The sequence below is a fragment of the Carica papaya genome, chromosome 4 (assembly GCF_054855325.1).
Source record: "Carica papaya isolate Zhongbai chromosome 4, ASM5485532v1, whole genome shotgun sequence".
In the NCBI taxonomy this organism is placed as follows: domain Eukaryota; kingdom Viridiplantae; phylum Streptophyta; class Magnoliopsida; order Brassicales; family Caricaceae; genus Carica; species Carica papaya.
Genome location: NC_142312.1, coordinates 9419660 through 9441421, shown reverse-complemented (window position 1 = coordinate 9441421; position 21762 = coordinate 9419660). Strand labels below are relative to the sequence as shown.

The 21762-nt window shown below is 33.6% G+C and overlaps 2 protein-coding genes across 9 annotated transcripts; one reads left to right on the top strand and one right to left on the bottom strand.

Moving 5' to 3' along the window:
- Positions 1-651: 651 nt before the first annotated feature.
- On the bottom strand, positions 652-7775 carry LOC110806486 (Disease resistance protein (TIR-NBS class)). 8 transcript variants are annotated; one of them, XR_015818404.1, is made up of 5 exons: positions 7059-7423; positions 3401-6416; positions 2825-3046; positions 1425-1497; positions 652-984 (listed from the first exon to the last, which is right to left on the bottom strand). XR_015818404.1 is itself a non-coding variant. In XM_022031369.2 (3 exons), exons 1-3 carry the CDS (start codon positions 7284-7286, stop codon positions 3024-3026), a joined length of 3267 nt encoding a protein of 1088 aa, XP_021887061.1. In that variant the 5' UTR covers positions 7287-7423; the 3' UTR covers positions 2632-3023. The 8 variants fall into 8 exon arrangements, 7 of the variants coding, with proteins under 7 accessions (XP_021887061.1, XP_021887063.1, XP_088073911.1 ...); XM_022031369.2 differs by lacking the exons at positions 652-984; positions 1425-1497 and having other exon boundaries at positions 2632-3046; XM_022031371.2 differs by lacking the exons at positions 652-984; positions 1425-1497; positions 2825-3046 and adding an exon at positions 7446-7775 and having other exon boundaries at positions 3217-6416; positions 7001-7203.
- Positions 7776-12342: 4567 nt separating this feature from the next.
- Positions 12343-21231, top strand: LOC110806495 (Peptidase M1 family protein). Its single transcript, XM_088217783.1, has 33 exons — positions 12343-12587; positions 13355-13432; positions 13625-13669; positions 14296-14436; positions 14536-14611; positions 14866-14942; positions 15192-15305; positions 15409-15483; positions 15572-15679; positions 15804-16016; positions 16123-16184; positions 16321-16348; positions 16438-16524; positions 16631-16656; positions 16940-17003; positions 17105-17185; positions 17373-17420; positions 17519-17537; positions 17700-17704; positions 17807-17818; positions 17911-17967; positions 18059-18168; positions 18240-18320; positions 18415-18598; positions 18759-18907; positions 19001-19139; positions 19278-19424; positions 19511-19592; positions 19675-19850; positions 20231-20341; positions 20445-20561; positions 20679-20750; positions 20932-21231. The coding sequence occupies exons 1-33, from the start codon at positions 12510-12512 to the stop codon at positions 21010-21012; spliced, it is 2943 nt and encodes a 980-aa protein (XP_088073909.1). The 5' UTR covers positions 12343-12509; the 3' UTR covers positions 21013-21231.
- The last annotated feature ends 531 nt before the right edge of the window (positions 21232-21762 follow it).

Sequence of the window (21762 nt, the reverse complement as noted above, 5' to 3'; positions counted from 1 at the left end):
TTTAGTACTTTGAAGTTATTGTGTAAGGAATGTAAAGTTTAACTATTTTATTTTGGTTCTGCACTTAAGTTATTATCTATTTCCTTTGAATTTTCAGGGTTGTTACATTTGAGATTGTCACATTCTCCACATCTTAAAAAATTTAATTTTTAAATTTTATTTACCAAAAGTCATAAATAAATATACGTACATTTTGTTTATATCATATTCATGTTCTCTTATTGCTTCTTCTAATGAATGGTTTTATTATAAAATTTTTACTAATGAAATCTTTTTTATTAGAGTACTATTTTTTTATAATAGAAAATATGTGTTAAAATATCAATATAAGATAAATATCGTTTAATATATATAAAATCATACCAAATAATATGTAAAGAGGATGATTATTATTTCCATAATATCAATATGAAAGATATCATAAATACTTGATAAATCAAGCAATAGTATTAGACTATATGCAACTATTATAATCTTCTCCTAAATTTCAAATGGTCTAATAAAATACAGACTCAACTTTCTCTTTTCCCAAAATTCATAATATATTTTATTAGAGATACTTTTAGAAATACATGAGATCTACTCTAGTTTTTTTAAAAAAGAAATTAAATTTATTATTATGTGAGTTTAAAGAAAAGGAGAGAGAAAAAATTGGAGGAAAGTGAGTTTAAAAAAAAAAAGGAAAACCAGAGAAATAATAAAAAAATAAAACAAGAAAATATTTTTTTTTAAAAAAAAAAAGAGAAAAAGAAAAAAGAGAGAGAAAAAAAGAGAAAAAATAAAAGCAGAAAAGAGAGAAAGAGAAAGTGGGAAAAGTCCGGCTTCTCAACAATCAGCCCAGTTAGCCCGACCCCTTTCGAAATAAGCTTGCAACAATCCGGTTTCTCAAACGACAGCGTTTTGCGAAGCCTTAATAAAACTCATTTTCTTTCTTCCTTCTTTCAACCTCGAAGAGAGTCTTTATTCAGCCTTCTTCACCTGTAACTGAGAAGAAAGAGAGTTGGATTAATTTTATTGTTTGTTGCCTACCCATAATAATTTGAATACATTTGATTTTGCATGTAAATCTATTTTCTTTCATTTAAAGTCAAAATTCATAGTTAAATTGCTTGTGGGTGAATTTGGTTAATCATACAAGAAAAAGGATCAAAATAATAAAAAGATTCTGGTTTCTTTTTCCTAATTTGGTTAATCATACAAGATAAACCCTAAGTAAAGGGAGTTGAAAAGGAAAGTATAAACATAGGCCGATTAGCATTTAAGTATGTATATAACTAAAAGATGGGTCGGATGTGCCATTTGATTCATATACGTCTATACTCGTTTCAAATTATAATTTTTTTACTTCTAACTGCATTATAATTCATCAATTATCAATTTATATACACACACACACACACACATACAGGAAAGAAGATCCTAACCAGAGAATTCAAGAGTGCTTTTCTTGGTTGCCTTGTTACCATATCAAGTAAAATCCAAGTTCAGGGGCATCAGCTGCAAAATGAAATCAAGATTTCAATATTTCTACCTTTTTGAGAAACTAATGCAACTTCCTTTGACTTTACTCCAAAAGTTTCAAATAATCCTCGTGATCAAACTCAATTTAATGCAATCATATGACTTGTACCCACCAAAAATGCAGGAGATAACCAACAGTTTCCAATGCTTTACTCTCCAACAACCCGAAAGACAAGGCGCTAAAAGCCGGTTGTGTTGAAACAAGTTAGCACACACATTCTTTAGTCGATAACATTAAGGAATAAACAAAACTCATCTTCTAAATAAAAACAATGTTATCTTGTCTTATCTATTTTCACATGAAGACAGCTTTCCCTCTAACTCAAATCAGCAATTAAATAAAATATACCCCTAAATAAGTCCTAAAATTTTAGGAGAAAACGAAGTATCAAAAGCTATAAAGAGAATAATACAGTGTAGAATGCAGCCTTCATTTTGAAACTTGGGAACATATGAATAAACAATGTATATCCTTGAATAGGATAAATGGACAAAAAACAAAACAAGCTCATTTCTACAATGACAGAGTTTGTACATACTGTGCTAATAGCCATAAACACACACACACATATATGCAAGTAAAGGATTTTATAAAAATTTTGAAAACCAGAAATATCCAAGATTTCAGATTCCCAGATATACAAGTTTTTTTACTATCATGGAATAGAATTTGTACTGTCAACTCTCGAACAAATATGTAATGGAGCAATATAACAGAAAATTTATTGTCCAAACCTCTTTAAGACAAGTTAAGCATAGCGGGAATATGCAATGGAGCAGATATAACAGAAAATTTATCGTCCAAACCTCTTTAAGACAAATGAGCATTTAGAGCTTGCACCAATGAATTTCATGCAAAATTCTAGAAATCTTAATAAGAGTCGGCATGATGTGAAGAAACCTCCAACAAATTTCTTATGTATGTGAAAGCTTCATATCTTCAGCAGCAATACAATCTGATTCTTAGCAGATATTTTTAAGCTTCAGCAACCAACTACAATGATCCAGACTTTGATTTGGTTTCAGATTAAGATCAAGTAATGTGCTTTTACAATAAAGTGGTGTTTCCTTTGACCAGAAAAAGTACATCTTGAACCTCTCAAAGAGAAGTAAAGAACAGCATTCAAGACAAATTTATAAAGGTGAGTTACTAATAACAAATATAATTTGAAAGAGCAAGACAAACTTTTGAGTGCAGAGAAAGCTCTGCAGTTAGCTGGTAGGCCTTCTCCTTCTCCTTCACATAAGAAAATGTATAAAATGGTGAATGTATTACATTGAAATTACATGAGAAAGAATTCACCTCAAATAAAAACGTATGAAAGCTCCAGCAAATGATGGCTACATTATGTAGTTGAAAGGTTTATTGCTCATACAAGGAGCTTCCGAAGCAACAAATATACAGTTGGTCCATAAACTCCTATCCTTTCACTTTTTGGCATGAACTGCCTGGCATCAAGACCTGAAGTAGCTCTTTTGTGCTTGGCAGCACCAACTTTTTACTACGGCAGCATCTCTTTGATCTCTGTTACTTTCAAGAAATCCAGTTGGCAGAACAAAAAATCCCATCAACAAGGGTCAGATACAAAACTGTGGTTAGAAAGTTTGCCATAATGGAAACTTGACAGAGCATTTGAAGAAATAAAGTTATATGATGCCAAAAACCATGAATTAATTTCATTAGCAAAATGGAAGAAATCATAAATAGAAAGGAATCTCATTAATGTAAAAATGGTGTGGAAAATTCCCCTCAACTGTTTTCAGCAGTTTTATTAGTAACTTTGTATAGATCTAATGTAAGTTTTGGTACAAAAAAAAATAATAAAACCCTATGGTGAAGTATGACTTTGAACATTTGCCAGAAGCCTAGTGATGTTACCCAGAATTTCTTGTGCTGATATGGTGTCTGGATGATGCTCCCCACAAATTGATGTTCTGATAAAAATTGCCTCCCTAATAAGATCATCCCCTATGTCAAATTGGCCCCCTCTAAGCATTAGCTTGGCTCTAGTTTCTAGAACTGTTGCTCGTGATAGTGCCAACTCCTGCCACAGGTAGGGATTCAACTGAGCGTTCGTTTGGATGGGCCTCCAGCAAAGTGATTTGTCCAACCACTTCTCAACTGGAGTTATAAAGGCTTGCTCTGCTGCTTCCAAAGCACTGGTACAGAGGTAGAGGAGTTCTAAAGCAGCACTGCATCGAGAGAATGTAACAAATGCCCGAATTGCAAGAGGCAAAACAACTTGTTTGACAAGGGATAACAATTCTTGGACCTTGAGCTCAACAGCAGAAGGTTCATTACCAAATCCAAATAGCAAGAAGCATGCTGCCCAAATATGTTCTGAATGTTGGGATATAGATCCGCGATTTATGATGGCTTGAACAACAGCATGTGCAGTTCCATCAGCTCCTCTCTGTCGAGCATAAAGCTTGACGACTTCATTGACATGGAGATAGCCATGCTTTGTACTACTTCTTGCAACATTAAATCTCAATAACATCGAAGCCGCTTCTGCTTCTGATCGCTTTGTGTAGGAATTAAAACCACAAAGTAAAGAATGTAACATTGTTCTCCACAACTTGGTCCCTTTATCCTTCCTCGGTATTTTATGAGCAGCTAAGGCTAGAAAGGATACAGGAATTGCAGCTGGTGCAAACCAACCACTTGCCTGGGCCATTCTGGTTGCCAAGCTCCTCGGCCCATCCACATGATCAAATATTGAGAAACATACCTCTAAGAGTTGCAAGAAAAAAGTGTTTCTCCTCAATAAATGAGCTTCCCTACCACTCCATGAAAAGTCCCTTAAAGGCATTCGGTTAATGGTGTGCAAAAGCCTGCTTGGATTTATTGGTAGCTCAGATAAAATTGCACCTATAATGGCAAGACCCAGAGTCAGTCTTCCAACTTTCTCTTCAACAATCCTGAGGGCATCAATTTCAGCCACTGGGTAATCTTTGGCACTTCCTTGCATCAAAGACATTGCCTCAACTCCAGAAAGGTAAGAAAGTTTCAGAGGTTCCAAATTCAACACACGTGGAAGACGAGTAGATATTATTATGTGGGTCTCCCCACCAAAACGAGGAAGAAGATCCATTACATGCTTCCGATCCCACCAATCCTTTTCACTCTCTAAGTTATCAATCACCACCAGACATGGTATATTTCTCATGAGCTCCTTCCGAACCCTAGAGATAGCAGCTTCTTCCTGCTCTTCGAAGCTCTTTATCCTGCTTTTCTCTGAGTTTTTGAACCCCACATCTACATCCAAAAATGACTGGAGATTCAAATAATTTTGCCTGATATATTTATTTTCACCACCAATCCATAGAATCATCTTGTACCTCTGGTGATATTGGTATGCAAATTCCAGAAGAAGTTCTGTCTTGCCCATTCCTGAGTCCCCCGACACACAGGCAACCCCTTTCCCATACAGAATCTTTGTTGATCTTTTTCTTCTTGCGTGCCGTCCACTGCTCCTCGTCCTTGACTGGTGCTGCATTGATTGGGGAAAGTTAGTACTTTGCATCTCAATCTCCTTTTCTGACTCCTTCCATACTACTTTTTCTTTACCCTTCCTGCTGCCACTCCCCTGTTGTCGTTCCCTCCGCCTCTCCTCCACTAAACTGCTCTTACTCCACCCAATTGTCAAATTTTTCCTTCTAGCTGGCCTAGCCTTGAGCTCAAAATAATCTCTTTCAGAATCTCCACTAACTTCACCAAAAAGCATAAATTCTAGCTCAGACAATTCTTTCTTCCTGCCAACAAAATTCTCATTTCGAGGGAAAGGGAACTCCTCTTTCTCTACCTTCTCTCTCCACTTAGCCAACCTCTCAACAACACTTCTCCTCCCTAACCTCATTGCCAGTAATGTGACTGCCCCTAATATACAGTCTCTCCAGTTACCATCCTGAGCTTCCAGCTTCCACTCATCAACCCTTGAAAGACAATGAACAGCTTCTTTCCATTCCTTCTCCAACCCTCCGTACAGAGCCCATAGCTCACCACCATTTTTCTCCCAAAGCTCGCCCCTCTTTTCAACAATGTCTCTGACAAGGCAATCACTGGGACTCAAATCAAAGAATACTGGAACTAAATTCTTTTTGCTTGCAAAAAATCTTAACTCCTCAATTGAATATGGATTTTTGAATGACTTCCTTGTTAAAATTACAACCCCAAATGAAGAAACATCCATTGCCTTCTCGACAATTCCATGTTTCCGAGAGGTCCTACATCGAGCTCTGTCAGATGCAAAACAACTAATCCCTTGAATCTCCAACTCAGCACGAAGCCAATTAGCAAACCTCACTAAGGAAGGTTTGCGACCATGTAAACCAATGAAAACATCACAACACCTTAGCCTACTAGAAGAAAGTGAAACTGAAGCTGGAGTAGATGGCATTTCGTAACCTCTTGAATGCTTTTGATATTTCCCTCTTACATGATAATTATTTTCATGGTTATGGCCATAAATGGACTGACTGTTATTTGAAACACCAGCTGTTGAAGGCGGGGGGTCCAGCTTCAGGAAATCACTTGATGTACCTGCAGCAGGCCTCGACAACATATCTGACAAGGCAAATCCGACATTTACCAAGGACTCAGGATCTCGGACACCTGAACTAGAACTAAGAGGATCAGAACTTAAAAAAATGCTATCACATTGAGCATCAGATCTTGTTGACTCCGACAATTGACACTTCGGTGATCTTGGAGAGAAGAATGGTGACTGGTTTGCTGAAAAGAATACAGAAGATGATGATGACATGTTCCTTGAGGTCGTTGCTGGTAACGACCCAAACCTGGAGCTATCTTCCCGAGGATTGATACAATCCATATTGCTTCTATCCAAAATATACCAAATCCCATGCAAGCACTCTATGTACGAGACGCCACTCTGAAAGTAAGAACCGCTTTAATCATAACATAAACCTGAAAATGGATTTTTTTTAAAAAAAATACTAGAATCACAAGAAAAATGAAATGGTAATTCATAATAACCAACTCCGGTTTAGTAGGGATACTGTCACTGTCATTCTAGCAAAGAACTAAACATAAAAGAATTAGAAAAAAAAGTCTGTAGCTGGCAGGAGGAAATTCAAGTGCCTTAATAACAGTATGCTTTAAACCTAAATGAATAAAGCAATGTAGATTAGATTAAAAAAATAAAAAGAGAGAGAGATGGGATAAGGTAGGAACACCCAAAGTTGAAGGTAAAAGATTAATAACGGAATTCAAAGTTTGATACTTTAAAGATTGGTAGAAACAAGCAGCGATGAGGAAAAAAATTTCAAACTCCTTGTTCTTCTAAAATTTATGCAATCTACTTAAAGCATAAAATACATGAAAGAACAACTGAGTCCCATTTGCAAAAATTGAATATGTAAATCAATAAACCTTCAATATTAGGGCTTTGTAGATCTAAAAAGCTATCTAACATATAAAGAAGCATCCTCAATTAAATAAAAACTGAAGACCCACTCTTCAAATAAACAGGAGGGAAGACCATGTGAATGTAAATTTAGATCTGAGAACACACAAGGATTTGAAACTCAAGAATGTTATCATAGATTAAAATCTGCCACCAAACCAATCGACCCAGTGCCTTGCAACCAATAAGAAAGCCAAAATATGAAATCCAAATCTCTGTGTTGCCTGCAGCCAGTTCAACTAACTTAACCAACCTGCAAAAGAAGACCGTATTCCGGAAAACAAAAGAAAAAAGCTCATGACTGTTAAATTGGCTGGAGGGAGACTTGAGAGACATACAGACACATACTTAAACCGTTGTTTTTGTCTCAATATGGCATTGAAAGTAATGGACTATTGACATTTAAGGAGAGATTCCACGGAGACCCAGTTTCCAAAAATATATATATATATATAGAGGGAAATTTTATTTTTTAGAAAATGGAATTTAGCTTACCTTTTCAGAGAATAAAGGAAAGTGTTGTTGAAGACCAATCTTTCAAAAATACAAAAAAGACCCAGCACAGATTTCTTCGTTTAATCAGTAAAAGCTTCAAACTTTCTGTCCCTCTCTCTCAAAAAAAGATTTTCTCTTTGTTGTCTGTTTCTGTAAAAATTGTCTGAAAGAGGTGTAATGTAGAGGCGGCAAAATAGAGCACCGTTGAAGAAAGGAAAATGGGAAGATTATAGAGGCAAAAAGATCGATCAGAGGAAGTATGGCTGGTAGGCTCCACTTCAAAGAGATTTCTACCTATACACAAACCCACTCATTTGGCTTTTGAGTTCACATTTGATTTGAACAATTTAGCTTCTTTTATTTATAAAAAAAAAAAAGCTAAAACTAAAACTAAAAAAGTTGAGCTTTTTAAAATTTAAAAAACTAAACTTTTTTATTAAAAAATTTGAACTTTTTTTTTTTCTCAAGTTCGCTCTGACTGTTCTTGTGGGCATTTACTTTCTAATAAATTAGGGTTTACCAAGTGCATTAGCCACTCAAGCCTATCATTTCATCATCAATAATCTCTATTTTCACTTTGCTTTCATTATTAAAATGAATTTAAACCACTTAGTTTAATAATTATCAGCCTTTTCGAGTTAATTGATTCGTATATTATTATTTAAAAATTACTTTTTATTGTATTATAATTATTATATATATATTACCTAATAATTAATATATGTATTTTTATATTATAGTGGTTTCTTTTTTTGCATATGTATTTAAAATGCATATAATTAAAAATCTGATTTATGCAATCAATATCTTACAAAGTGCCTTAAAATTTTCCCAAATTTTGCAAGAAACAAAATTGATTGGAATTATGGGCAGTCAGTCTCCTACTTTCATGCTTTAAGGGACAAGCTTTGCCAATGATTTGGGAGAAGTCAGTAAGAGCTTATAATATTTTTAAGGTTTTTTTTTTTTTTACTTTTAAAGATTTATAAATTATATATTTCTTGTAATAATATCTTTAAAAAAATATTAGTCTCCAACTCTTGTAAAATATTATTGTTAACCAACCAAAAAAAAAAATTGAAAGGGTCTTTAAAGAAATTCTGAAATTTCAACCTATATATTTTGCAAAATATAATATGTCATTTATTTTTTTTTAATTTATTTATTCTATACCAAATACTATTTATTTTTTAAAATATTTTTTAGACATGTTATAAGTAAGTCTTGAACTTAGTTATTCATATTTTTGTATTTATTAAAAAATAGTAAATTGAATTTTACCAAATATATAAATAAACTAATTGACCTTGTAAGTCTATATTACTCAAAACACTTAAATAACTTAAACTTTTTTATTTAAAAATTAACTAACTTATACACTATTTAAATAATGTAATCTATAAATTTTGATCAATAAAATAAATCAAATATTATAGTAATTATGAATATTTAATTTAATATTGAACGAAGATGAAAATAATATTTTTTATTGCGAGCATACATATAAATATATTATTTTTTAAGAGCAAAAACAACAAACTTATTTAATTTAATTTATTATTTTTTTGGAAATATTATATATGATTATACGTATTATTTTCTAAAGTTTATTTATAGTAAAATTGGATTTATTAATTAGGTAAATCGTATTTGTTTTTTGTTAAATTAATTAATTACTTGATTTATTTTAATTTGTTTCCATGTAAAATGAAGAAATTATTTTTTTGAATATATAAAATGAAGAAATTAAGGATTGGTGGAGGGACATAAATGATTGGTGTCATGAGATGACATCCTTTTCCTTTTGTCTACCAAAAAAGCTTTGCTTAAGTTGACTTCAATCAACGTCGGTCCAAAACACTCTTTTGGGACCACATGCTTCCATGTGATACCACAATTAAATGGACGGCCGTGATCTCATCAGACAGAACAGATCAGTCATCAAATCAACGGCATCCGTGAGGGGTATTAGATTTTTGGGATTGGAACCCGCCACAGAGCATCAATACAGCTGTCCTATATCTATATCCATATATATATATATATATATATACATACACACACACACATCTATGTCATGATTTTATTTGAATGAATGATCTCCTGCAACTCATGTGGGCCAAGAAGAAGAAATTTGTCACCCTCATAAGTTTTATCAATCAACTTCACATTTATATTGTCTACTTTTTCTGCAGCATGGATAAAACCAAATATATATATATATATATATATATACACACACACACCATCACTTCATCCCAAAAAAACTAAAGTACATGTACACTCAATATCTTGTATATATATATATATATATACATATATATTATATTTTCTATCTTGATTATTTGAGTTTAATTTCTGTAATGTGTGTGTATATATATTAATAATTTTAAAAAACTGGAAATCACGTTCTGGAAAAGGAAAAAGAAAAAAGTATTTCCCACCAAACTAAAAATGATATACAAATGAATCCATACACCTGGAAAGGGTAAGTCCTCATTACTAATAATGAGGCCCATACATAGGAAGCCACACACTTTCTTTTTAGTAAACATGAAACTGTGTGTGTGTATATATATATATATATATATATATCAATATTAATTTTGCTCTATGCTATAATTCAATTTATAATATTATATGTATAGGCATTGTGTTTATATTGTGTCACTTTGTTTGTATGCTAAGAGGTGGCATTTTTAATTAAACTTGTACTAAATTGCCCCCAAACCAATGTTCTTATCTCATTACCCAATTTTTTAAATTAAATATTAATCAAATCCTTCTTAAATTTTTTAAAACATTTTTTACAAAATAAATTTATTGATACTTTCATTTTATGTTAAAAAAATTATTAAAAAAAAAAACAGATAATAATATTATAGAATACTTGTTCATACTCATGAAAAATAAATATAATTTATTTAAAAAAAATTAATATTCAGTATTTATTTACGTGATTATTATAACTTATATTACACTTTTCGAGCCATTAAATTAAACCATTATCAAATTTGATTTGCTTTGATAAACCTATAATTGCAAAGAGATTCAAATATTTAGAGTGTTAATAAATCAATTTAATCTATTAAATTGTTAAATTATGACTTTGTTGACATTTAGAATATTTATTTCAAAACATATGGATGATTTCTCAAAGTTCACATGTGCCTATTCATACAAAGTTATTATCTATTTTAACTTTTTTGTAACTTTTATGATATAATCATGTTAAACAAAATGCAAGCATTTGCAAATGATTATAAATGCCTGACAATATATGTACAACTCGTGGAATTCATTATTTGCTTGTGTTTTATAACAACAGAAGACAATCTTTCTACTGCTAGTAAAAATAGAGAAAAATAAAATGGTCAACTTAGTACAAACACTCTTTAATAAAAATTGATCATTAGAAAGCTATTAACAACGATTAAACATGCTACTAGAAAATACATCTCATGACCAAGTTAGCAACATGATCATAAAAACTTAACTAAAGTACGACTTTTATAAAGAAAAGTGCATTTAACCCTGAGTTTATCAACAACGAATTTAGAAATTGATATTACATGTTATGTTACAAAAACTTATGGGTGTAAAATTCTTAAAAAAACTATGGTATTAAATTTTAGAATCAATTTACTAAAAATATACATAAAAGATATACAAAAAAAACTAATAATTATTTAAAACATAAAAAAACTTAATTTACAATACTAGATAAAAACAATGTACTAAAATTTTAAGAAGAATAATCTAAATGCACTATTTGAATTCATAGCTATTGTTGGGGGATCGTTTGATGGAAAGCTAGATGGATATTTTTCCGTACATGAGGGGCTACAAATTAATTGTTTATCTTTTTCGTTATGTGCAATGAAGTAAGTTCCCTAACGTAAAAATCTCATCGAGTTGTTTATGATTATCTAGAGAATTCTTTAATATCTTTCTCCTTATTTATCACTCACCTTATATATTATAATTCTTTTAATGTAGTTTCTTTTCTTTCTATAATATAGTATAAAGTCATATCATCCTCATTATTTTTTGTTAGTTTTCTCGTTACATAATATATGTTATTGAAACATAATTTCTATAGTATTTCTCACTGCTCCCAAAATTTTTTTTAGAACATCCAACACGTTTTTAAATTTAGAGAAGTTTCATTATGCTAATGTTGAATAATCTATTTTTTACACGAATGAAAAGAATTCATAGATCTCGATGCATGTTTTGGTCTCTCTCGATACCTCATCAATTTAAACCTAAAATGGTTTTTGTTTCTTTATGACTCCACACGAGAATTAACTTTCAATAAAAGTTAGATTTGTACATTACAAGTTAATGTGAAATTAGGTAGTGATCAACGGTAACTTTTTTAAAATTATTCTTTGGGCCAACAACAGTAGAAGACAATTTATTAGGCCTATTTCAAATCAGTAGAATTCAATACTTGAGGGCCTGTTTTACCAGCTCTTTGCAACACTTAATTTGGGCCGGCTAATTGATGAGGGTTTTTCGGAGGAGATAGATATCAATTATAATCTTTTTGAAGGGCAGAAGTAGATTATCATTGATCCAAAAAATCCACCATTAATTTATTCTTCAAGGAAATATCTTGCCTTTCAATTTCCTTATGTGGGGACTGAGGGCATAGGTATCTTTCGCTTCATCGAAGGTTTCATCTCTGTTTTCTCTCCATCTGGTTCTGCATTCGAGGTAACAATTTCAGTTGTCAATTTTCCATTTTTTATTCAAAATTGTTCAAATAACTTTTGTTATTATTTATTATTGACTTTCAATATCTATATTTTATTTTGAATTTTCTTGTCCATAATTTTGGATTATCCATATATCCTCTATAAGTACCCGGAGTGGACTGTGTTTTCCTCTGTTTTCTTTCTGTGGGTGTCCAGTCTCTGGGTTAGGGTTTTTGGGTTTATTTTTATCGGTTTGGTCGCCTGGGTATCCTTTATTTCTATTAAAATTTAACCCCCTTGGATTATTAAATTATTAGAGAAATAATAGCTTATTTTAGTTAGGACATATATTTTCAGTTGGATGGCTCGGTTAATTCATCCTTGCAGAAGTTCGTGTTTGGCTAGGACCAGTCTTTTGGGTTTGATCTCCTCTGCTCCTGTGATTACCTATTTCTCATTTTCTCGTCCACGTCAATTCTTAGTTTCATAAACCAATGTATTTATATGTCTCCTTTTTATTGTATACGCTTGTAGAAATGCTTTATCTTTTCTGGCTAAAAGGAACGTCTCTTTTACCTTTTTAGTAATGTTTATAATACATTCGACCGCTAAGCAGTTTCTTAGTTTGTTTTAAAGGACTTTGTATGAGTGCAGGGTTCCGTTTTGTTATGATTCCATTCAATCGCTAACTAACTCCTCTGATTTTTATATTAATTTCAGTACGAAACATTGTAATATGATTGTTTTTTTGAGTTTGAGCTACCTCTATCTCGTTCAATTCTTTGAGGGAGAAATGAGAATTGAAATCCTAGCTGAAATATAAAAATCACATTGTAGTTTTTTATGTCAAGAATAATATGAAAACTAATAGAATTGGTTACAATAATATGAAAATTGAACTAAAACAAGTTGCAACACCCCAAGGTTGTCTTGAGCATGCTGGTAACCCGTTGTAGAGTTTGTTTTGTCTTGTCAAATTACACTATGGCTATGCTGTTTAATTTTTTTTACATACTATTCTGCAGGATACTTTATTCCCCATTTGCTTTTGCCTCCTCAAGTGCATATGCAGATTTAGATAGGCATGCATACACCTGTGCATACACACTCTTGCATTTAATACTTTGATTGGTTATTATGAAATTCCTATTTTTATTTGGTGCACTAAGTTATTTATTTATTTTTTTCTATCTATTAAATTTGCAGCTTCCAGCTAGAAGCCATTTTAGTCCCTTTTGGAATTCATCAAGAAATCTCTTCCAATATAAGCGTTTTCATGTAAAGGTTTGTTCTTTATATGCCTTGGACTCTATAACATAATGGGCTTCATTTCTATTTTAATGCTCTGGGTTGTAGAATCTGTTATTGATTTGAAGTGTCATTATACTGCATTTCAAGAACTACATTCTTAGTAGGACTCTAATGAAACTCTTGGTAGGATTCTTCCATGTTCTTACCATCAATTGTTTTATCCAGGTTGCTTATCAAAGAGATTTCCAGTTTCCATATCACCCTATATCGGTAAGGTTTTTATGTATCCTTTTATCTCTGTCTTGATAAGTGGTCAAGTAGTCTTGGAACGTCCAGGAATAGTTATTAGAGGGATAGAGGTGAGAGAACAGAAGAATAGAGGTAGACCAGAGGAAATAGGGATCAAGTTGAAGAAATATAAGGAGAGATACAAGGAACGTTATATGTTAGACAGGAACATAACTAAAAAAGAACACAGAGAATGATAACAAGAGGTACAACCATGACGGAGTGAATTGTTAATTCATCATTTTATCATCTTGATAGTTAATGGGCTTTAAATAGGCACTACTTTTGACTAATAAGGAAGATTTTCCAAGGATAAAAAAGAAATCCAAAGCTTCTACATCCTATAAATTATCATCTACCTAATAAGTGAAAGAACTTTTTTTGAAACAATAAATAAGTGAAAGAAATTATAACTATTAAAGAATAATAATTATATAAATATTTTAATTATTTACACTACATTGCATTTTGCATTGGTATATGATATATTGGCAGAAGTTTTGGCTTTCACATCCTATGCATAAACTACAATGTGTTATCTCATGTTCACAGCAGAAAGAGATATGTAGTTTTGAGTTATTGCTTATGTGTCTTCAACCTTGTTTCAGAGGGCTAAGCACACAAGCCAGAAGCTTATTTGTTCACTTGCTACAAGCACTTTAATAAAACAAACCGAAGAATCCAAAATGGATGCACGGAAAGAGATCTTTTTGAAGAATTACAAGTTGCCTGATTACTACTTTGATACGGTATGGTATCAGTTACTTGAATTAGGACATATTAGGTCTTTTTAAACTTTTCTTGTGGCCTTTGCATGAATCATGTGCACTAATGGGGTTGTGATTCAGGTGGATCTGAAATTTTCCCTAGGTGAGGAGAAAACAATTGTTAGTTCAAAAATATCTGTCTTCCCCCGTGATGAAGGTAATGTTATTCTTATTCTTTTCTTTTAGTTGTAAACAACAATGTTTGTGGTAAATGTTTTTATATTTAATTTGTAGGGGATATCTGAGTCATAAGTTACATAGATCATAATCTTTTTTTTCTCTCTCTCTCTCTCTCTCTCTCTTTCTCCCCCCCCCCACCAAGTGATTTTTTTTTCCCAAAATGCAAATCTGATTTTTAAATATTTTCTATTGCTTTATTTAATTTCTAATGAATCTTCTATCATGGATCAGGCTCTTCTTCACCACTGGTTTTGGATGGGCAAGATCTGAAGCTAATATCTATCAAGGTTGATGGGAAGGAACTAAAGGTATGTTGGTGTATTTTACCTTGTGTTTATGAAGGTCAGTTGTCAAAATAACTAGTTAAAAAGCAGTGACTCCTGCTGCACTTTGCTATCGTAATAGCTACAAAACTTAGATATACATTGCACTCTGCTTTCAGAATCATGAATTTCTTTTTACTTCTTTTTCTTTTGAGTGAGAGGTGATGCTAGGATGAGAATGGGTGTTTTATATGCCACATCTGTAACTTGTCTGCTATATTTTATTCCTTCTAGGAGGAAGATTACCAATTAGACTCGCGCCATTTGACACTCTCATCACCACCAAGTGGTACTTTTGCCTTGGAAATTATTACTGAGATATACCCTCAGAAGAACACATCATTAGAGGTAAAAAAGAAAAATTCCTTACTTGCCTCTTTACTTTTTTCCTAGTTGATTATGCCTATTTCTGCTATCATACCTTGTTTTAAATTTTATTTTCTTGCTATAGGGGCTTTATAGATCCTCCGGGAATTTCTGCACACAATGTGAAGCAGAAGGTTTCCGCAAAATTACGTTTTATCAGGTTGATCTTGAATAGTTTATTGAATTTATGATCCTTGCTTGAAGATATAATCTTATGTTCAAATTTTCTGTGTTTGATTTGTAAACAGGATCGCCCTGATATTATGGCAAAATACACATGTCACATTGAAGCTGATAAGTCATTATACCCAGTACTGTTGTCAAATGGAAATCTCATAGAACAAGGAGATCTTGAGGTGATATTTGTACTTAGTGTACAGGAGCAAATATAAAAAATTTTAACCTTTTTTGGGGAAGAGAGAAGGTCGGAAAGGTTGAGTTACAAATCATTCTTACTTGCTATCTTTTGTTTCGCCGCAGGGAGGTAGGCATTATGCCTTGTGGGAGGACCCCTTCAAGAAACCTTGCTACTTGTTTGCTTTGGTTGCTGGACGGTTAGAAAGCAGAAATGATGTTTTTGTCACCCGTTCGGGTAGGCAAGTGTCTCTTAGGATCTGGACACCAGCACAAGATCTGCCCAAGACGGCTCATGCCATGTATTCGCTGAAGGCTGCCATGAAGTGGGATGAAGATGTAAATTTTGTTTAAATTTTCACTTTTTTTTTTCTTGCGGTCTCTATTTAAATTTTGTTTTATTGGTTCTAAAGTCGTGAGTACTGTTATATATTGCTACAAACAGGTGTTTGGTCTTGAGTATGACCTGGATCTCTTCAATATAGTTGCCGTTCCCGATTTTAACATGTGAGTTGATATCTCTTGTGAATAAGATCAAGTTATGGTACTATACGTGTTATGCACTTTTTTAAACCTAGTTACAATTTTTTTTTTTCTTTTTTATGATTTGACTATTGATGTTTCTGTCTTGGTTGATTGTCAGGGGAGCCATGGAGAACAAAAGTTTGAATGTATGCTTCTTTGACATGTCCAATCAACAATATTGAGTCTTCTTATCAAGCTGTCATCATAAAATTGTCTATTGGCTGCTTTTCTACAGATTTTCAATTCTAAGCTTGTTTTGGCGTCCCCAGAAACTGCATCAGATGCGGATTATGCTGCAATTCTGGGAGTTATTGGCCATGAGGTTTGTTTATCTGTGAGATCAATTATTGGAGTTTTAAGTTTTTTTCCTTGTAGTTTGGATTTACTCAAGCCATATGTAACTTAATTTCTTTTTGCCTATCTTGCAGTATTTTCACAACTGGACCGGAAACAGGTTAGCTTATATTCTGACAAAGTTCTTTTATATTTGATAACCTAATGGATAGCTAGTTTTTTTTCCATATCTGTGATCGGAACCTGCACTTGCTGCTTCTTGGTGTATAATACGTGATGTATAGCATCTTAGTCTAACATGGTTAAGTGTTCTTGGTTTCGTTTTTATTTGGCTATATGATTGTATTTTGTAACTTCACATGCAAAATGGTCATTCTCATTCTACTGGAGAAGTTTTTGTTTTATTTAAGCTTAAAGCTAATTGTTAGCTGAAACAATCACAGAGTGACATGCCGTGATTGGTTCCAGCTCAGCCTAAAAGAAGGTCTCACTGTTTTCCGTGATCAGGTATTACGCTTTTCTTTTTCATCTGATGAATGGTCAGGGTATCCTCATTTATAACCTTTTCGTTTGAATAACAAATATGAGAAAGCATCTATAATCTGTAGGAATTTTCGTCTGATATGGGAAGTCGTACTGTAAAGCGGATTGCTGATGTCTCAAAGCTTCGAAGTTATCAGTTTCCACAGGTTTTTTCTTTTTGTTTGTTTGTTTCTTTTACATTGGTCATTTCTCTAAGCTTGCTTTATTGGTTACAAGTTGTTATTTCTGCTCTAAGCCATTAACAACTTTATGAGTTACGTATATTGGACTGTGGTGTTTTTCAAAGTTCAATTTTTTTTTTTAAAAAGCTTATATATGCTCTTAACTTTCTAGGATGCGGGTCCTATGGCTCATCCTGTTCGTCCACATTCTTACATCAAGGTCAGAAACTTTTACCTTGTTTGATTACTACTAACACTTTTCTTTTCTCATATCATTATAAGCTGTGTTCACTTTGTCTCTTTCTTTCCTGTTAACAGATGGACAACTTCTACACAGGCAAGTTTTATTCTTTCTTTGAAACTTGTCAGAATTACAAAACCACACTTTCTTTTGGTGACATCAGGGTTTCATTTGCTTTCGAAATTATGGTGTTTTGGCTTTTATGGCAATCATGTTGTGCACGATTCTGATTGGGCAATCACTACATTCCAATTACAGTGACGGTACGGTTGGAAAATTTGCCTTTCTTTCCTTTCTATGATTGACTTTGCTTTGTTGTGTCACCATACTAATTATTTCTTGTATCCTTCCTTCGTTTCTATCAGGTTTATGAGAAGGTTTGTCCTGTTTATTACTATCCTTCCTCCAATTTCTTGCTTCATTTTTCTGTGGAGGAAACATCATTAATGCATCAATTTTTAATTCTCAGGGAGCTGAAGTTGTCAGGATGTACAAAACTCTATTGGGGAGTCAAGGATTCCGAAAAGTAAGATTTAAGTGTGTTTGAATCATGCATTTTCTTCTTCAAAGAAGATCGTCATCAAGCATTTACTTGCTAAAAATTCTCAATGCTTCAGGGCATGGATCTCTATTTTAAGAGGCATGATGGACAAGCTGTAACTTGTGAAGATTTTTTTGCTGCTATGCGAGATGCAAATGATGCAGATTTTGCCAATTTCTTGCTATGGTAGGAATTGCTATCTTGTCACTGGAGTTTCTAATTGATATTTACCCTGTAGAATATGTGAAATTTATCAGGTACTCACAAGCTGGGACTCCTTCTCTGAAAGTAACCTCATCCTATGATGCCGAAGCTCATACATTCTCTTTGAGGTTCAGGTAAAGATCTATTATTTTGTTGCTAGGGTCCTGATCCTTGCTCTTGATATTACATCCAAATGCTAACCTTGTGCTTTTATGGTTTCATTTGCAGTCAAAATGTACCGCCTACTCCTGGACAACCAGTTAAAGAACCCATGTTCATTCCTGTAGCGGTTGGTCTGCTGGACTCAAATGGCAAGGAAATGCCTCTTTCCTCTGTATATCACGCTGGTAAACTACAGTCTGTTGCTAACAACAATCAGCCAGTCTACAGTACAGTACTACGAGTCACCAAGGTCAGTGGAGAACATTGCGCTTGGAACATATTTCTAAGTTAATGTCATGATCAAGTCCATGCCAGGTGGCAAGAAGCTGGCATTTTCACGACATTTCTGTGTCTATCATGATTGACATTGCTTGCTTACATTCCTTAAAATTTGTACTGGTGCTTGACAGAAAGAAGAAGAATTTGTATTCTCAGATGTTGTTGAGAGACCTGTTCCATCCATCCTGCGGGGTTATAGTGCTCCTATTCGCCTTGAAACTGATTTGTCAGATAATGATCTGTTTTTCCTCCTGGCTCATGATTCAGATGAGTTCAACCGGTTTGTACTTCTTAAACTTAAGTCTTCTTTCATAAATTAATTAAGCTATTTTTGGGAGTTGTTCACTGTGTAATATTGATGTTAATGTTTCAGTTGGGAGGCGGGACAGGTCCTGGCAAGGAAGTTGATGCTCAGCTTAGTGGCTGATTTCCAGCAAGGTAAACCATTGGTTCTGAATCCGAAGTTTGTGCAAGGTCTCAGAAGCATACTCTGTGATTCAAGTTTGGATAAGGTATTTCTAGAAGTTTCTCTGGGAGAAAAACCTAAGATCTTTTTCCTTCTATTTCCATATTTTTTCTTTTTGTTTCTCTATTTTTGGGGAGCACGGAAGATCAATGCAAGTCATCTTAAATCACATCTTTTTATACAGGAATTCATTGCAAAAGCAATTACACCGCCTGGTGAAGGAGAGATAATGGACATGATGGAAGTTGCTGATCCTGATGCTGTCCATGCTGTTCGCACTTTTATTAGAAAGCAGCTTGCCTCTGAGATGAAAGCAGACCTTCTAACAACAGTATGCCATTTTCTGTGGAATTTCATTGAAATGATTTAATTCCTTCTGATTTACCTCTGAATGAATATACTATTTGGTCTCTACAGGTTGTAAACAATAGGAGCACAGAAGACTATGTATTTAACCACCCTAATATGGCAAGGCGTGCTCTAAAGAATATCGCTCTTGGTTTGTTTTGCATAAAATTTTGTGTTTTTAGAATTATTCTGATGAAACTGCAGTTTGTTGACTGTCTTTCGTTTATCTTAAGCGTATCTCGTGTCACTCGGAGATCCAGAATGTACTGAGCTTGCTTTGCACGAGTACAGGACTGCTACAAATATGACGGAGCAATTTGCAGCTTTGGCAGCCATTGCCCAGAATCCCGGTAAAACTCGTGATGATGTTCTAGCTGACTTCTATAGCAAGTGGCAGCATGACTTCTTGGTAAATCTCCAATTATAGCTCCTTAATTCCAGAGATTCATTTTTTCTTTTGGGGTTTGTTTACACTTTTTTGTGTTTGCACTTTCATCCTTAGGAGTCTTGACCCAATATCTGCTGCTGTAGACCAATTTTTTTTCTTTAACAATATAGATGCCATTACATCAGGTTTTAGTCATTGCCAATCAACCTAGATGACTTTAGAACTTCTTTCTTATTCCAAAATGATTATTTCTTTTCTTGTTCACACTCTGGTTTAGGTTTAAAACGTTTATAACTTATATTCACAGTGGTGAAAGGTTAATATCTACAGGAAAACCTCCATACTCGTATTCCTGTTGAATACTTTCAGCGTTCACTTGTCCTTTTTTTGTGCTTTATCAGGTTGTCAATAAATGGTTTTCCCTTCAAGCCATGTCCAACATCCCTGGCAATGTTGAGAATGTCAGAAACCTCTTAAAGCATCCAGCATTTGACCTGCGTAATCCAAACAAGGTGAGCAAAAGAACTCTTATCGGCGTTATATGGATGTTTAGTGCCAATATGCTTGGTGGTTCTAATCATGTCTTTTCCAATGTCATTCCTGTTGGCAAAACAGGTGTACTCGCTGATTGGAGGATTTTGTGGTTCTCCTGTGAATTTCCATGCCAAGGATGGATCAGGCTACAAGTTCTTGGGAGAATTGGTTGTGCAACTAGACAAACTAAATCCTCAGGTTCTTCTTAAAACCCACTGCCCATTGCATATTAGTGGTTATTGTTGTCTCTTTGTCTCTACTTCTGAAACATTTCCTTTTTTCTCTTGACTTAATTTGATGTTTCACCAACTGCAGGTGGCGTCGCGCATGGTGTCAGCCTTCTCCAGATGGAAACGCTATGATAAAACCCGTCAAACGCTTGCAAAGGTAAAGAGCTGGTGCTATTGTTTATAATACACTTTGCCATGTGATTACCATGTATCCCCAATGAGATTATCGGTTTTCCTTAATCTGCCAACTGTACTGGTTTTTAATGCCTGTGGCTTTTTAGCGCATACTTGTAAGTGATAGTACGACTTACGGATGAAATTATAAATGGTGGATGCAGGCACAGCTGGAAATGATAATGTCTAGCAATGGACTGTCAGAGAATGTGTTTGAGATTGCTTCGAAAAGCTTGGCTGCTTAAATAACATCCTTGCTCGCCTGTCACTCGGTTTTGTTTGGTGGCACAACTTGCAGGATCACAACATCATTGCCTATCGCAAAAATGCATGTTCTGCTCTTTATCTCCATGAGCATGTAATGATAATAAATCACTGCTGCTGCTGTTGGTTCCGGAACTTGGTAGATTATGGCTATGCTTTGGATATATAAGCCCTTTAATTATACATATTAAATTATATCAGAGGTGGGTTTTTATTGCAACAGGCATCAGCAAGGCTCCAAAAAAAGTAAAAATTTAAGATTCTAACAGAGTTGTTACTATAGTTTTATTTGAGACGGGTTAGTAATAAGAAATATGCCTTTGTTCAAAGTAGAATTAGAAACTGGGTTTCAAAAGTTATAGCCGAAGTGGGAAGATATAAGCAACTTATTTATCTGGGTAGATTTTTATCATGACTGGGAAAAAATTTACTTCATTCCTAAAAAATAATACCGATGGTACTAAGCACAGTCGAGGAGTACTGGTAAACCAGGTTTTGAAGGGAGACTTGTTGAAATGAAGCCAGTATGCAGATTGAAATGGAAGCTAAAGCAAGTCCAAGTAGCTACAACGAAGAAAAGAAAGAGGGAGTTCAATTTTACAAATTTGTTTCTTGAAACTAAAATTATCTAAACAGCATCAAATAGAAATCCCTTTGATGCAAAATTGAACTTCTAATCCCAACCATTAATTTCTACCATGCCAAGTGATAAGTTGGAATCAAGAGTATAT

Bases quoted from the DNA above. Each gene is read 5' to 3' on its own strand.
- LOC110806486 (XM_022031367.2), bottom strand. From the start codon at position 7,286: ATGTCTCTCAAGTCTCCCTCCAGCCAATTTAACAGTCATGAGCTTTTT. The intron at 6,417-7,058 runs GTGTGTTCTCAG...TCTTACTTTCAG, and splicing joins TTCTTGAGTTTCAAATCCTT to AGTGGCGTCTCGTACATAGA.
- LOC110806495 (XM_088217783.1), top strand. From the start codon at position 12,510: ATGGCTCGGTTAATTCATCCTTGCAGAAGTTCGTGTTTGGCTAGGACC. The intron at 18,599-18,758 runs GTCAGTGGAGAA...GGTGCTTGACAG, and splicing joins CAGTACTACGAGTCACCAAG to AAAGAAGAAGAATTTGTATT. The intron at 20,751-20,931 runs GTAAAGAGCTGG...TGGTGGATGCAG, and splicing joins CCCGTCAAACGCTTGCAAAG to GCACAGCTGGAAATGATAAT.